The sequence below is a fragment of the Astatotilapia calliptera genome, chromosome 11 (genome assembly GCF_964374335.1).
Source record: "Astatotilapia calliptera chromosome 11, fAstCal68.1, whole genome shotgun sequence".
In the NCBI taxonomy this organism is placed as follows: Eukaryota; Metazoa; Chordata; class Actinopteri; order Cichliformes; family Cichlidae; genus Astatotilapia; species Astatotilapia calliptera.
This window is the reverse complement of record NC_137432.1, coordinates 30,065,157-30,080,446: the sequence shown is the minus strand read 5'-3', so window position 1 is coordinate 30,080,446 and position 15,290 is coordinate 30,065,157. Positions and strand designations below refer to the sequence as shown.

Here is a 15,290-nt window from a genome sequence, read left to right as displayed (position 1 = left end):
CATGAACCTGGTAACAGGTAACAGGCGACTTAAAGAAACAGACGGGTAATGAGGGAAGTGGAAACACCTGGGGAAACACAGGTGACACAAATGAACATGTTGCCACAGGGGGAAGTAAAACAAAACACAGTGAACATGGAAACACTACAATCTTCAAAATAAAACAGAAAATATGGAGAGACGTAGACATGACACACGAGCTTGACAACGTGGACACAACACAGACATGAAACACATGACAGACTGGACAGGAAACATGACACATAACCAAGGAAACATGGATTAAAAAACAAAATCCAGAATAAAGCTCAGCTAAATCCTAACTAATAATAAGACAAGAACTTATTATCACCAACTTAACATGAGAAAATCAAAAATACAAAATAATCTGAAAACACTGGGTCACAGACCCCGCCCCTGACATTTGGTTGCTTAATGGAAGACAGCCCATCAATTATCCTACCACAGGATAGCACAACACACAGTAGATTGTATACACATGCTAAATATGGTGAATTAACTTAAGTGAATTTATTCTGTGAAAAAACTTTAAATGCTTTCTCACATTATCTTACTTACCGTCATTACCAACTTACGGGAGCAAGTACTGTATTTGTGTAGTATTTGTGAGGTGTGTATCAAGAAAAATGTTCATAAAAATGTTCCTTTAAGTTTTTGTTTGCTTTTCCCATAGTTTTTATATACTGTACATACTATATGTAAAAATGTATACTTCAGTGACATTGATTGACATCCTAAAAATAAAACATTTTGAAATATCACACAAGTAAAAAAAAAAAGTCCTTTCGCACACTCTAGTTACACTCTAGGGTTGAAATTATGAATGTCTGTGTTTTGCAATGATTGCCCTGTAAAAGGTTGGAAAGCCAGTCGGTCAAGTTCATTGGTGTGACGAGAAACTTCCTGAAATTGTGCTACAAAAAGAGGGAAAAAAACAGAAAAGAGAGAGGCGAGAAACAGAAACTTACATTTAAGTAGTCAGCGGACATCAGTGAGGAGAGAGAACAAGGCAAAACAGGTAAGAAAAAATTTAATGTGTTTTAAAATATCTTTTTAAATACAAAAAAGAAAATCTATTTTTTTTTTACATCAATAGCAGGTCTGGTAAAATAAAAATACCATTATGCATAGATTACATGGATGATGCTGCTCTGTTATATGGCAGGTGTTTTACATTTATTGTATAAGTGTCGCTGAAGCACTGTAAGAACATTTTTATTCATCAAGTAATGTTTCAGGATGGATGACACAAAGATTACTTTTTAAGGTAGTGGTGTAATCACAGGTGTGGGTAACATATAGACAAACAGGAGCAAATAACTGATCACGTTTAATCGATCTGAATTGTTGAATTTGATTTTTGTTTTTATTCCTGCATGTTTACGGCATCATCTATATTAGTTATTCTAAGGAGAGAGAGACTGAATCTGTTGAGCATCGGGCATCAAGGATGTTTGTTCTCATCTGGGCAACTCTGCTTTTCAGCAGTGCTGAAACAGGTTTGTGTCTACTTTGTTATCAACCTGTAATTCAGCCAACATATATATTTCTTTCATAAATTTGCAAGTGAAACTGTTTTTCTAACATACAAATCATTATTTATTCTACCAAGACTTTATCATAAGTTAGTAGTGTTACTGTTATCTGTTGACCTTTATGCCATTTTATATAAATCTTTGTAACAAAACTTACTACAGGCTAAGAAATATGTAAAATTCTGATTGTTGCATATACTACACTCAAACAAGCAACATATGTAAAACAGGAAAGCTATTGAAGTATATTTATTAAAAATCATATTTATTGTTATAAACTAAATATTCTCTGTCACTATGTGTATCTCCCTGTTTGTGCCTCAGCCTGGGGACGACAACACTGTGTTGGAAGATACTGTGTGACTCTCAGTGAGCAAGAACTTACAGCAGAGGCTGGACTCTGTGTTGTGATCCCATGTTCTTTCACTACTGCTGATGAGTTTACACCCAAACATACAGTTTGGTACGAATGTGAAGCATCTCAACACAGCTGCAGCGATGCTGACATAATATTTCACAGCAACAAAAACACTGAGAAAAAAGCTCAGGCTGCGTTTGAAGGACGAGTCTCACGTTTGGAGCCTGATGTGACTCAAAAGAACTGCAGCATCATCATTAATGATCTGAAAGAGTCTGATTCAGGATCATATCAGCTCAGAGTTACTGGTGAACTGAATGGAAAACAAGATGGATTCACATTCATTCCTAGAGTAACTGTCTCTGTTAAAGGTATGAAAGCTATTCCAAGAAGAATAATGCTGATCTTAAATACTCAGTCTTGTGAAACCTCATATTTAGTATTTTTACAATCTTAAATGAAGTATTATTTAATTTCGGGAATTGGTTGATCCTCTGTGGAAATCTAATAGGAGCTGCAGTAGATCCAACTAGTGGCCAGCAAAATATTTCTTTCATCAAGGCTAAATTTGATTCCACTAATGCCCAATACTTCTATTAGGTCTTAATCAGAAGCCCACAGTAATGATTCCCACACTGACTGAGGGACAGCAGGCCACACTGACCTGCACTGCTCCTGGTCTCTGCTCTGGATCTGTTCCTCAAATCACCTGGACATGGAGAGGAGCAGGAGGGACTGAATCTTACATTACAGGAAATAGCACTGCGTTTAAGACTGAGGGTCTGACTCCTTTCACACAAAGACATGTGTCAACTTTGACCTTTAACCCTTCATCTGAAAACCACAACACCAATGTGACCTGTAAAGTACACTTCATTGGCAAAATAATGAAAGAAGAGACTTTGGGTTTGAATGTGAACTGTAAGTACTTTTATAGTATTAAACTAGCTTTTTTTATTTTTTCCTGAAATCTGTTGAGTTGTGCAGTGTCAGCTGCATTCTTCTAGCAAGAAAGTCAGAAAGTTAGGGAAACTACATGATTGTGTAATTTATATGTTTTGTCTCATAGATATGAAAAAATTTCAAATTACTGGCATCACAACTGTTAAAGAGGGAGACGTCCTGAATCTGACCTGCAGTGTTGAAAGTTTCCCTCCATCTCTGATTTTATGGTCTAAACTTGGTTCTGTCACAAACCTGCACAATGACACTGGATCAGCCAAACTTGCCATCCAGAATGTGACAACAGAAGATTCTGGACAGTACATCTGTACAGCAACACATCTGGACACAACTATGACTTCTTATGTCAATGTGACTGTGACTTGTAAGTAGGCATTATCGTTTTTTATTAATGTCTTGATGCATGCTCAATCATGCATTGGTCACTGAAGGAACAATGGGCTGGGAGGTCAGTTCCTTGATCAAAAATGCAAATTCTCATTAATTATCAAGGAACTGACCTCCCAGCCCATTGTTCCTTCAGTGGTGCTGGTTTCAGTCATTATGCAAATGTACTGTTTATAAAATTGGGGTAACCTGAAGTCAGCTGAGACTGAAGAAGTCACTTGGGTGAGTGATGAAACGTTTCTCCCACTGAAAACGCTACATCCAAATGAACAAAATCAACTTTGGGGAGTCTTTATTAATCTTGTATTTGACAGCCATTCTAAACTTCTTTTGACGTTCTACAGAAACCAATTTGCTGAATTTTGGCACTTTGCTCAGGGAATATATATAATGTCACACATGTAACACATCAACCTACCTTAGCAGCTTTTACTGCAGAACTGCATATTGTGTCTCATCACCATGATCTATGCAGTGTTAATTTCTCCCTCTTTAAAAGATTTAAATACACTCCACAGATAAAAGGAAACCTCAGATCATCGGGAATACAACAATCAGGGAGGGAGATGTTCTGAATTTGACCTGCAGTGTTGAAAGTTTCCCTCCATCTCTGGTCATGTGGTCTAAACCTACTTCTAACCCAAGCCGACACAATGAAACCTACACTGACGCGCACAATGACACTGGATCAGCTACACTTGTCATCCCAAATGTGACAGCAGAACAGTCTGGACAGTACATCTGTACAGCAACACATCTGGACACAACTATGACTTCTTATGTCAATGTGACTGTGACTTGTAAGTAGACATTACCAGTCTCATTAATCTCAAGATATATGAATATGATATAAAATGCCTTATTATGAGGCTGGATCACTACAGGCTACCATAACAGCTACATTCCATTTTAACATTAATTCTTAAAATGAATTAAACATCATGGAGTTGAAACATCATTCTTCCTTCTCTGGTGATTTGATGATTAGAGTGGTTCGCACTGGTGGGGGAAATAAAAGCAAAACATGCCAGCTAGTTAAATACCTGGACAACATTATATAAATATTAGAATCCCTGACTGTTCTGTGTGGACCAGGTTTCCATTTTTTCTTTTTTCTTTTTTTTTTTTTTGGGGGGGGGGGGGGGGGGGTGTCTTTCTTTTTTTGGTTCATTGTTAATATTTTTTTTGAGTTGTTTTCTCTCACCTTATCCTGAATGAAATGCTGGTGTGCTCCACAGACACAAGAAGACCTTGGATCATTGGAAACACAACTGTGAAGGAGGGAGATGTTCTGAATCTGACCTGCAGTGTTGAAAGTGTCCCTCCATCCCTGGTTGTGTGGTCTAAACTTGGTTCCAACACAAACCTGCACAGTGACACTGGATCAGCCAAACTTGCCGTCCTGAATGTGACAACAGAAGATTCTGGACAGTACATCTGTACAGCTAAATATATGAACACTACCCTTAAGGATAAATTCAACATAACAGTGATATGTAAGTACAAAACCTTATGTTTTTGGACAGAATATTTATAGTACTGTTCATTTTTTTTCTTCCTATCACGTAACTGAAATTGTGAATCACAAGGAGAACAACAAAGCAAACAATGCAGTCACTATGCAAATGTGCATCTTGTTTCTTTCAGTTTAATGAAGCACAACAATTGTTGCATGTGTATTTGAGAGCCATTCTAAATTTCCTTTGACATTCTACAGTAACTAATTGTATTTCAAGTGCAGCTAAAGTTTGGCACTTTGCTCAGTGAATATACATAATGTTACACATGTCAAACATTAACCTATTTTAGAAGCTTTCACTGCAAAACTGCAGTAGCAGTTTCTCATTACCATGATCTGTGGCAGTGTTAATGTCTCCCTCTTTAAAAGATTTAAATACACTCCACAGATAAAAGGAAACCTCAGATCATCGGGAATACAACAATCAGGGAGGGAGATGTTCTGAATTTGACCTGCAGTGTTGAAAGTTTCCCTCCATCTCTGGTCATGTGGTCTAAACCTACTTCTAACCCAAGCCGACACAATGGAACCTACACTGACGCGCACAATGACACTGGATCAGCTACACTTGTTATCGCAAATGTAACAACAAAACAGTCTGGACAGTACATCTGTACAGCAACACATCTGGACACAACTATGACTTCTTATGTCAATGTGACTGTGACTTGTAAGTAGACATTGCCAGTTTCATTAATCTCAAGATGTATGTATGTGATATAAAAAGATAATTGTTGAAAAAAAATAAAATAAAATGTCTTATTATGAGGCTGGATCACTACAGCTACAGTCCATTTTAATATTGATTCTTAAAAAAAAAACAATACAAACATGGCAGCCAGTTAAATGCCTGCACAGCATCACAGAATTATTATTATTATTCTGTGTGATCAAAGAACATAAGAACTTTATTTTCTTCTGTTTTTGTTTGTTTGTTTGTTTGTTTGGTTCATCCTTAATAATTCTTTTAGTTGTTTTCTCTCTCCTTATCCTGAATAAAATGCTGGTGTGCTCCACAGATACAAGAAGACCTCAGATCATTGGAAACACAACTGTGAAGGAGGGAGATGTCCTGAATCTGACCTGCAGTGTTGAAAGTGTCCCTCCATCCCTGGTTGTGTGGTCTAAACTTGGTTCCAACACAAACCTGCACAATGACACTGGATCAGCTACATTTATCATCTCAAATGCAACAGCAGAACATTCTGGACAGTACATCTGTACAACTAACTATATGGACTATGCCCTGAAGGACAAAGTCAATGTAAAAGTGATTTGTAAGTACACAACTTTTTGCTATAAGACAGAACATTTATAATACAGCACAGTTATATTTCCCCCGATCTGGTAACTGAAATTGTGACTGCTAGCATAAAAAATACATAAAGAATAACATGCAGATGATGTGTACATGTGTTCTTTGTAGGTACAGAGTAACAAAAAACAAACAAATGAAAACACAATGCTATGAAATAACATGCAGAACACAAGGTATATTGTGGGGAAAACAACTTTGCAGAAAACCACAGCAAATGTTGCACATGTATTTGAGAGCCAGTTGAAACCGCAAGTGACATCTGCAAAAATCAAGATGTATCTTCAATGCTGCTGAAATCTGTTTCACTTTGCACTGTCCATGTAATATTATACACGCAGTGTCAGATCAGTTTGTGAATAATATTATTAGTGCCAGTATCAAAAATCTTATTTCTTTTCTTTTCAAAATCTCATTACAAATTTTCACAGAAGGGTTATCTGCCAGTGTTCCTTTCATGGTGCTTATTTAAGTTACTGAAATGTGCTCTGCAGATAAAAGGAAACCTCAGATCATCGGGAATACAACAGTCAAGGAGGGAGATGTTCTGAATTTGACCTGCAGTGTTCAAAGTTTCCCTCCATCACTTATTATGTGGAAAAAACTTAATTCCACCACAATTCTTCAGAATAGAACTTACACTGTCCTAACCAGTGACACTGGATCAGCTACAGTTTTCATCCAGAATGTGACAACAGAACATTCTGGACAGTACATCTGTACAGCAACACATCTGGACACAACTATGACTTCTTACGTCAATGTGGCTGTAACTTGTAAGTAAACTTTACCAGTCTCCAGGTGTCTATAATGTATGTACACAATTGTTTTTACGTCATTGGTAGTCAGATATTTTGGTCTTTACATTTTACTAGCCATAATGACGTGAGGAAATATTTTTTTAAGGATGCAGTATAAATGGTTATCAAATTTCATTACATGAAGACAAAAACTGCTGGTTAAAGCAAAGGAAACATTAAAAACCAAAAAGTGTTGTGTTCTCACAGTGGTCCAACACATGTTGTGGTAACAGGCATTGATTCTGCAAGTCTCTTAAAATCTGCTTGAGGGATCAAATATAATTTTTCGTGTTATGATGATTTGGTGACTGTAGTGGGGAGCAGTACAGCAGTAATGGGTAAAACCCTGGAATACTGTTGTCACCCTCCATGTCTTAAATAAATAACTGAGTTGTGCTCCACAGATACAAGAAAACCTCAGATCACTGGGAACACAAGTATAAAGGAGGGAGACGATCTAAATCTGACCTGCAGTGTTGAAAGTTTCCCTCCATCTCTCATTATGTGGTCTAAATTGACTTCTGTCACAAACCTGCACAACGACACTGGATCAGCTACGCTTGTCATCCCTAATGGAACCGCAGAAGATTCTGGACAGTACATCTGTACAGCTAAATATATGAGTAACACTCTAAAAGAGGAAGTCCATGTAACAGTGATATGTATGTATACAACTTTTTGCTTTTACTATATGGTTAAATGTGTGATGCCATCTAAACATCTTTGCATATTGACTATTTAGGCAGATTCTCTTGTTGGTGATCACAAAAAAAAAATCTGTTATCCCACAGATAAAAGAAAACCTCAGATTATCGGGACTACAACTGTTAAGAAGGGAGATGTTCTGAATTTGACCTGCAGTGCTGAGAGTTTCCCTCCAGCTCTTATCATGTGGAAAAAACGTAGCTCCAACACAAACCTTCTGAGTGGAAATTACACTGACCTGCACAATGGCACTGGATCATCTACACTTGTCATTCATAATGTGACAGCTGAGTATTCTGGACAATATGTCTGCACAGCGAAATATCTGGACAAAGCCATTACTATACATGCCAGTGTGACTGTGACTTGTAAGTGGAACACAGTGATCTTGAATCTGAAGTTTATGTACACCTTCCTTTGTTTTATGAGTCTAATCATGTGCTTACAGGGTTTTCAGAGACCCAGGATGGCTCTGGATGTGTGCTTCAGTCAGAGGTTTTGACCTGTGTGTGTATCAGTGAAGGGTTTCCTTTACCTACCATCAAATGGCCGCTCCTAAAGAACCACACTGAGTATTCTGTCATTACTATGGTCTCTAAACACACAGTCAACAGCACTGTCAGTGTAACTGTAAACAAACATAGCAACAGCACTGTGGAATGTGTGAGTAACAATGGAAATGGAGAGAATAGAGAAAACCTACTGATCCACCAAAACTTGCCTGAAAAACATGGTATGTGTTTTCCATCTAAACACCTTTCACTGCCACGTTCACTTTTTACGTACCACATTTTCTTAATGCAGCCTTGCTAATTAGGCTGTCATTTATAGTTTGTATTTGCTTTATCTAATTCAAAACAACCTGGACCATAATTTTTTATGTTGTTATTTTTTGGAGTGCAGAGCAATCGTCTAATTTAAGGCAGGGATACATGAAAGTCATCATTGGCATTTTGGCTGCAGTAGTTCTTTCAGCAATCGTTTGCTGTTTTACCAAAAATTGGTACAGGTAAAGCACTTGCTTTTATAATTATTATTAATATTAGTTAGCTGTTGTTTTTTTCTGTAGATAAATTTGAACATAAATGTACTTCTCTAAAAACACCCCTTTCTATAGAAAAAATCAGAAGACCTCAAAAAATTCAGATGAGACTTTGGAGATGGAGAAACATCAAGATGATAAACTGGTATTTATGTTCATTTGACTTTTTTTTGGTATGATTTTCTACACAAATGCTCAGAAAACTTAAGTGTCCATACTCTTACTATACATTCACATATAAAGTGGCCCATCCTGCTCCAAGTTTCTACAAAAGAAAAAGAAATTCGGTCTGAGTCAAAACACAATTAGTTGGATCCCTTTATCTTTCTACTGAGTCTAACGCAATTCAGAGAAGTAGGTTTTGTAGAATTGTCCTGAAACACAAACTGCACAATGACGTGTTAGAAAAGGAGTACGGTATCATGATGCAATTTTGAAGTAAGTCTGAGAAGCAATGACTCTGTTTAGGCATCAATGCCCTCTAAACACCAAACAGACAGAATACACAGACATTTAGTTGCACAAAAAGACACAAAAAGAAGTATGTTGGAATAAGAGTGACAAAAGTGACACAACACTATACACAATAAACACAATAATATGAATAAACAACATAGGTTATTAGTTTTGCCATAAACAGTTGATGAACAGGTCACTGATGTTTAAGCATGAATGTAACTTCTAAGTTGGTTAACTCAAAAATACTTGCAACATGCTGACAGTTAATTTTTCCCTGTTGAAAAGCAGCAGTGCCAGGAAAGCAGCAAAGAGGCAAGAGAGGACAAAGACGGAGTATGCTGAAATCAAAAAAGCAGTAAAAGCAGAACAGGTAGAAGATGCTTGAGAAGGAAAGGGAAATGTTGGAGGCCAAAGAAGAGAAGGAGATGGAGTTGGAGATGAAACATTGTCAACCAGAAAAAGAGGAAGGAGAAGATGAAGCTGTGTACTCCACTGTGAATGATCCCACTTATTCTACTGTCACTGTGTCTTTTTTCTTTAAATAACCCAAATAAAGTTCTCTGCAGGTAGTTAGACACTTCATTAAGTGTATATGTAAGATCCCAAGGACCACCTCAATGATCTGTGCCCTAAGATATAATGCGGTTTTCTTTTACATGTTTTATTTGACAAGAATAAATCTATACTTTAAATTTTCCATCTAGTCAGAAAAAATAACTTTGTAGGGCTAATATGATTCCTTTTTAGAAATGTTATTTAAGACTTAGCCCACAGTAAACATCGAGATTTTTTTTTAATATTACAAAATCTTGACATATATGTTGGTGACAATACAGTGTCCAGACAAAGACAATATACTTAAGATTGTGTCTTTATCCAAAAAAAAAAAGAAAAGAAAAAAAGAAAAATCAATTAAACATTCTAGAAAAGTGTGACCTATACTTTTTGTGGTTTGAGTTGATTTTTAATGGTCTCTGCTCATTTTCATTTATTATTCTTTGTTGTTTTGCTAACAAAATAAGACCTTTTTGCTTTCTTTGGCCATTCATTGTGCTCACCAGAAAGTGGCAGAGTAAACCCATTACCCATGTGAAATTATAAGTCAAGTAGATGTGTGGTCTGTTATCACTGGTGCTGCCTGGCTGCAGATTTTGTATTTTGCCTGGTCTTGTATGATGCATTAATAAAAGTGAGTATTTTATACATCTCTAATTCTGCCCAATGCTCTGAATGGTGTATCACAAGCAGGTTTCTATATCATAACATGAAATAGAGCTTTAATTTCAACCTTGAAAATTTCAGTATATTTTCATCATTGTTTAGACACTGGGTTAAAATAAAATTCCCACTCATGGTATCTACAATTGTGAAATATTAACACAACAAAAAAATTATCACACTGTAAAGCAAATCTTAGCATGATCTGATCAGATACAGTGTTTCAGATTTGTAATTAAGTTATAGAAATTGAATCATAATCAATAGCAGTACACTCACACACCAAAAATTAGGGCATTAGAGTACCTTACATTTTTGGCGATACTGGCGCTCTACTTACTTGGTCACACAACATGACAATGAGCAGTTGTTAAAATTGAAAAAATGTGATGCAAAAAGGAAGCAGAGAAACAATCACATTCAAAGCAAAAGTTGTGGCTTACAGCAAAAACCAAGATGTAATGAATGGTCACCATTTCACCTTCTTCACAGTTTCAACACCTCTCAGCAAGTAGAAAGTGTTCACCTATAATTTGGTGTCTTCCATACAAGCTATGGCTGAAATTGTCAACCTCTGTGTTAAGGAATTTTTATTGTTTTATTTGATTATGCTTCAAATGTTATGTTATACATATTTCACCAGACACAGTTTTCTGTTGAAACAGCAAGCTGACCCTGTGACACTGACAAGAGATCAGTACAGAAATACACATCTGCAGAAGTTGACTCGCAGTATATTATTCTTAGAAATTGACTTGCAACACACATACTTTGTGACACACACACACACACACACACACACACACACACACACACACACACACACACACAGACAGACAGCATCAGGACCTGCGTAACAGGAAATGTGATTATATTTGCATATTGACAATGTAACCTATAAAAATAAACGAATACTGCAGTTCGGTGTGATTTGCTCTGAGCTTTTCACCCGTGCCGCACGTTGTCAATCTTAAGTGTCTCAGTGTTGTTTATTCACCTGACTGTTTGTTAACTGTAAATCTCTGACACTCTGTTAGCAACCAAAGTAACCACAGTGAAGTTATCAGAGCAGCAATATCTGTGAACAGTTTCACTTAGTGATGGAAATATCAACCATATCAGACAACATGACCCAGAGTCATGAAACTACAGTAAAGCAGGGGGAAAAGCCCCAAGAAGGAAAAGTGATGTTGTGTTACAGTTTTAAGGCAGAGGAGGGTGGGAATGGTAAAATGCAATAAAAAGCTCACTTCGGACTTCCCACTGCGAGCACTTACATGAAACCTTGTATTGGATGAATTTGCTCCCTTGCAAGAATAAACACTCCAGTTCTTGACTGTTGTTCATTTTTCTTAATTTGTATTCTGACATAGCACAATGTTGATAATTTGTTGAGCTGACCCTTTGAAATAAGATAATAGTGTAACTTATATGTTATTATGAAACTTTGCACTTTCCTTTCCTTTATTCATACTTTTCATTAGACAACACAGCAGTAGCTGAACATACAAAGATACACTGTCAATTTGAATTGGAATCTTATGGCAAATGGAGTGCTTCTCTTGACCACTGCTAATGTATTTATGTGTGTGCATGTCATCTTTATGTATTCCATCAATATTTTGTGTTTTAAAGGTTCTATAGTGGCTCCTTTGAAGACCCAGGCTTTCTTTTTCCTGCTCAAGAAACCCAAGGCCAAAGAGGGAACACAAGCATCTGTTGTAGCTGAAACAGAGTTTTATACCAGTTTGGAAAACTGAAACTGAGTTTAATCAAATTCAAATTAAATCAGATTTCTTTTTGGATTTTGAATCATTTGATTTTCGATGACAAGAAAAACACGTTTTTGGCTGTCAGATGTGCTTCAGAGATGAGTACCAGTTCACCCCGAGCACATCTGACAGACATGAAAGGGTCTTGAAAAGCCGTGAAGAATGTTATATTGTACCTGTAACATTTTTCAGCGTGTCCGGTTTGGCAGTGGTTTCATGCAGTTAGATTATGCAGGAGGATGAAGGAATTGACACTACTGACGTGCCCACCAAGCTCTCCTAACTTAAATCCAACAGAAAACCGTTGGGACATTACGTTTTGGTCCATCCAATGCCACCAAATTACACCTCACACCGTCCAGGAAATCAGAGATGCCCTGCTCCAGATTTGGGAGGACACCCCCCAGCGTCATCTCATTAGGAGCATGCCCTGACATGGTCAGGCAAGCATACAAACATGTGAAGTCCATACAAACTACTAAGTACCATTTGAAGTTGCTCTAATGAAATTTTGTCAGATTAGCCTGTTGCATAATTTTTTCACTTTGATTTTTAGGTGTCTGTGAATTCAACCCTCTGTAAGTTAAAAAATTTCATTTCCATCAACTGATGTGGCATCCTTTCATTCCTAACACATTACCCTAGGATTACTACAGAAGCTCATACAGGATACTAGCCTGTAAAAATAATTTTCTTTCTATGGTCTCTGCAGATTGAGGGAGCCTTGTTGCATTCTGTTAAGACAGTTCTCACTTTCTAGAAGGTGTCATTCTCCCCCCCCCTATCAAAGACATCAGATCATTTGTTAATCTGACAGACTGCCTAGTCTTAAAGAATCTGTCTCAACTTACTGAATTGGCCATAACCAGGAATCAGTAAATCCAGGTCTGAAGTTATTTGAACCATGCTTATAACACAGATGTGCTGAAGAATGTTTCCGTGCCCGAATGTTTTGGGTGTTAATGTCGCCTTCAGACATGAACATCTCTGTCTGATCTGTGGTAAATTAGTCAACCTTGTATAAATTTGGTTTTTGATAGTTCCATTCAGTTATTATTGTGTCTGGTTTACTTCCTAGTTAGCGTCCTGCCATTCCTCCCACACTGCCTTAGAAACCCATGATTCCTTCTGGAGTGTAAGTGGTGTAGTAGCACATCAACAGCAGTCAGGTTTTGGGATTCTCTTTGGAAAAAAAAAAAACTTATGGGAAACTCACCTGCCTGCTTGCTGTTTTTTGATTCATACGGTTTATGAGACATTTGAGTTTGCTAGACCTGAAAAATAAAAGACACTAAAAAAGAGGAAGAAAAAGAGAAAGACTGATGCAGAATATGGAGGTTCATAGAAGACTTGAAAATTTAAGTATTTGTTCACTGAAGTAAGAGTTAAAGCACCACACACCACACAATGTTGCAACTCAAATAGACTGCAAACGAGAGGTTTCCATAGAGACAGAAGGCACAACAGCGCCTTAGTAAGAATAGTAAAGATACCACAGAATATTAATAGATAAAGAAAAAAATCTAAATATGCAGAAGTCAAAGGAGCTTGCAAAGAAAAGCGTCTGGACTTCTTTAAGTTGCTTGAAGACGTTTCACCTCTCATCCGAGAAGCTTCTTCAGTTCTAAGGTCAAATGGTGGAGAGTCCTAGATATAAACCTAGTGGGAGTATCCCCCCACAGAGGGACAAAAGGACCCCCTGATGATCCTCTAATCGCCTGAGCCAAGGTGTGAAACTGGGTGTGGGTCCCAATCAGCCAGAGTTTCGGGTGTGTTCATTGTGAAACCTGGCCCCACCTTATCATGCGAATTCCTGAGGTCAGATGGCCCAGGATGTGAGTGGGCGTTAAGGCGCCTGGGAAGGGATCTCAAAACTGGATTATAGATGGCAGAGAGTTGGTGTCGTAAACCCCCGCCTCTGTTCAAAGATGGTCGCTCACAGTGGACATAGATGGCTTCTTTCACTCCTCTTTCAAACCATCTGTCCTCTCTGTCCAAAATGTGAACATTGGTATCCTCGAAAGAGTGTCCTTTATCCTTAAGATGCAGATGGACTGCTGAGTCTTGTCCTGTGGAGGTGGCTCTTCTGTGTTGTGCCATGCGCTTGTGAAGTGGCTGTTTGGTCTCTCCAATGTAGAGGTCTGAGCATTCCTCGCTGCACTGTACAGCATACACCACATTGTTAAGTTTGTGTTTTGGCGTTTTGTCTTTCGGGTGAACCAGTTTCTGTCTGAGCATGTTGCTGGATCTGAAATACACTGGGATGTCATGTTTGGAGAAAACTCTCCTGAGTTTCTCTGATACACCAGCTACATAGGGGATGACAATGTTGTTGCGTCTGTCCTTCTTATCCTCCCTCGCTGGTGTCTGGTCTTCTTTTCTGTGCCTCTTTGCTGACTTTAAGAACGCCCATCTATGATAGCCGCACGTTTTGAGTGCTTCCTTTACATGTGTGTGTTCCTTCTTTTTCCCTTCAGGCTTAGAGGGAACATGTTCTGCCCGGTGGTGTAGGGTCCTAATTACTCCAAGTTTGTGTTCCAAAGGGTGATGGGAGTCAAAGAGGAGGTACTGGTCCGTGTGTGTGGGCTTCCGGTAAATTTCGATGTCGATGTCTTCTACAAGAAGACAGCTCCTTGGAGGACAGGACCAACTTCACACCCGATCAGATTTGCACACTGTTAGACCTCTGCCTCACCACTACATATTTCAAGTACAACGAAGGCTTTTACAGACAAAAACATGGCTGTGCCATGGGCTCCCCCGTGTCACCTATTGTAGCCAACCTTTACATGGAGGAAGTGGAAAGGAAGGCTCTTGGCTCTTTCAAAGGAAGAGTACCCAGCCACTGGTACAGATATGTGGACGACACCTGGGTCAAAATCAAGACACAAGAAATGGAATCCTTCACTGCGCACATTAACGCTGTGGATAAAAACATCAAGTTCACCAGGGAAGACACAAAGGACAACTGTTTGCCTTTCCTGGACTGCGCAGTGCATATTGAAGAGAACGGCAAACTCAACATCGAAATTTACCGGAAGCCCACACACACGGACCAGTACCTCCTCTTTGACTCCCATCACCCTTTGGAACACAAACTTGGAGTAATTAGGACCCTACACCACCGGGCAGAACATGTTCCCTCTAAGCCTGAAGGGGAAAAGAGGGAACACACACATGTAAAGGAAGCACTCAA

The 15,290-nt window shown here is 38.2% G+C and overlaps 1 protein-coding gene across 2 annotated transcripts; it reads left to right on the top strand.

The window, feature by feature from the left end:
• Positions 1–971: 971 nt before the first annotated feature.
• Positions 972–10,316, top strand: LOC113032164 (basement membrane-specific heparan sulfate proteoglycan core protein-like). 2 transcript variants are annotated; one of them, XM_026184863.2, is made up of 16 exons: positions 972–1,039; positions 1,423–1,520; positions 1,881–2,285; positions 2,515–2,835; positions 2,984–3,241; positions 3,783–4,064; positions 4,503–4,760; positions 5,172–5,453; positions 5,803–6,060; positions 6,593–6,874; positions 7,303–7,560; positions 7,690–7,971; positions 8,052–8,336; positions 8,507–8,612; positions 8,721–8,790; positions 9,393–10,316. In XM_026184863.2, the coding sequence occupies exons 2-16, from the start codon at positions 1,472–1,474 to the stop codon at positions 9,444–9,446; spliced, it is 3,450 nt and encodes a 1,149-aa protein (XP_026040648.2). In that variant the 5' UTR covers positions 972–1,039; positions 1,423–1,471; the 3' UTR covers positions 9,447–10,316. The 2 variants fall into 2 exon arrangements, with proteins under 2 accessions (XP_026040648.2, XP_026040647.2); XM_026184862.2 differs by having other exon boundaries at positions 9,390–10,316.
• Positions 10,317–15,290: the final 4,974 nt, after the last annotated feature.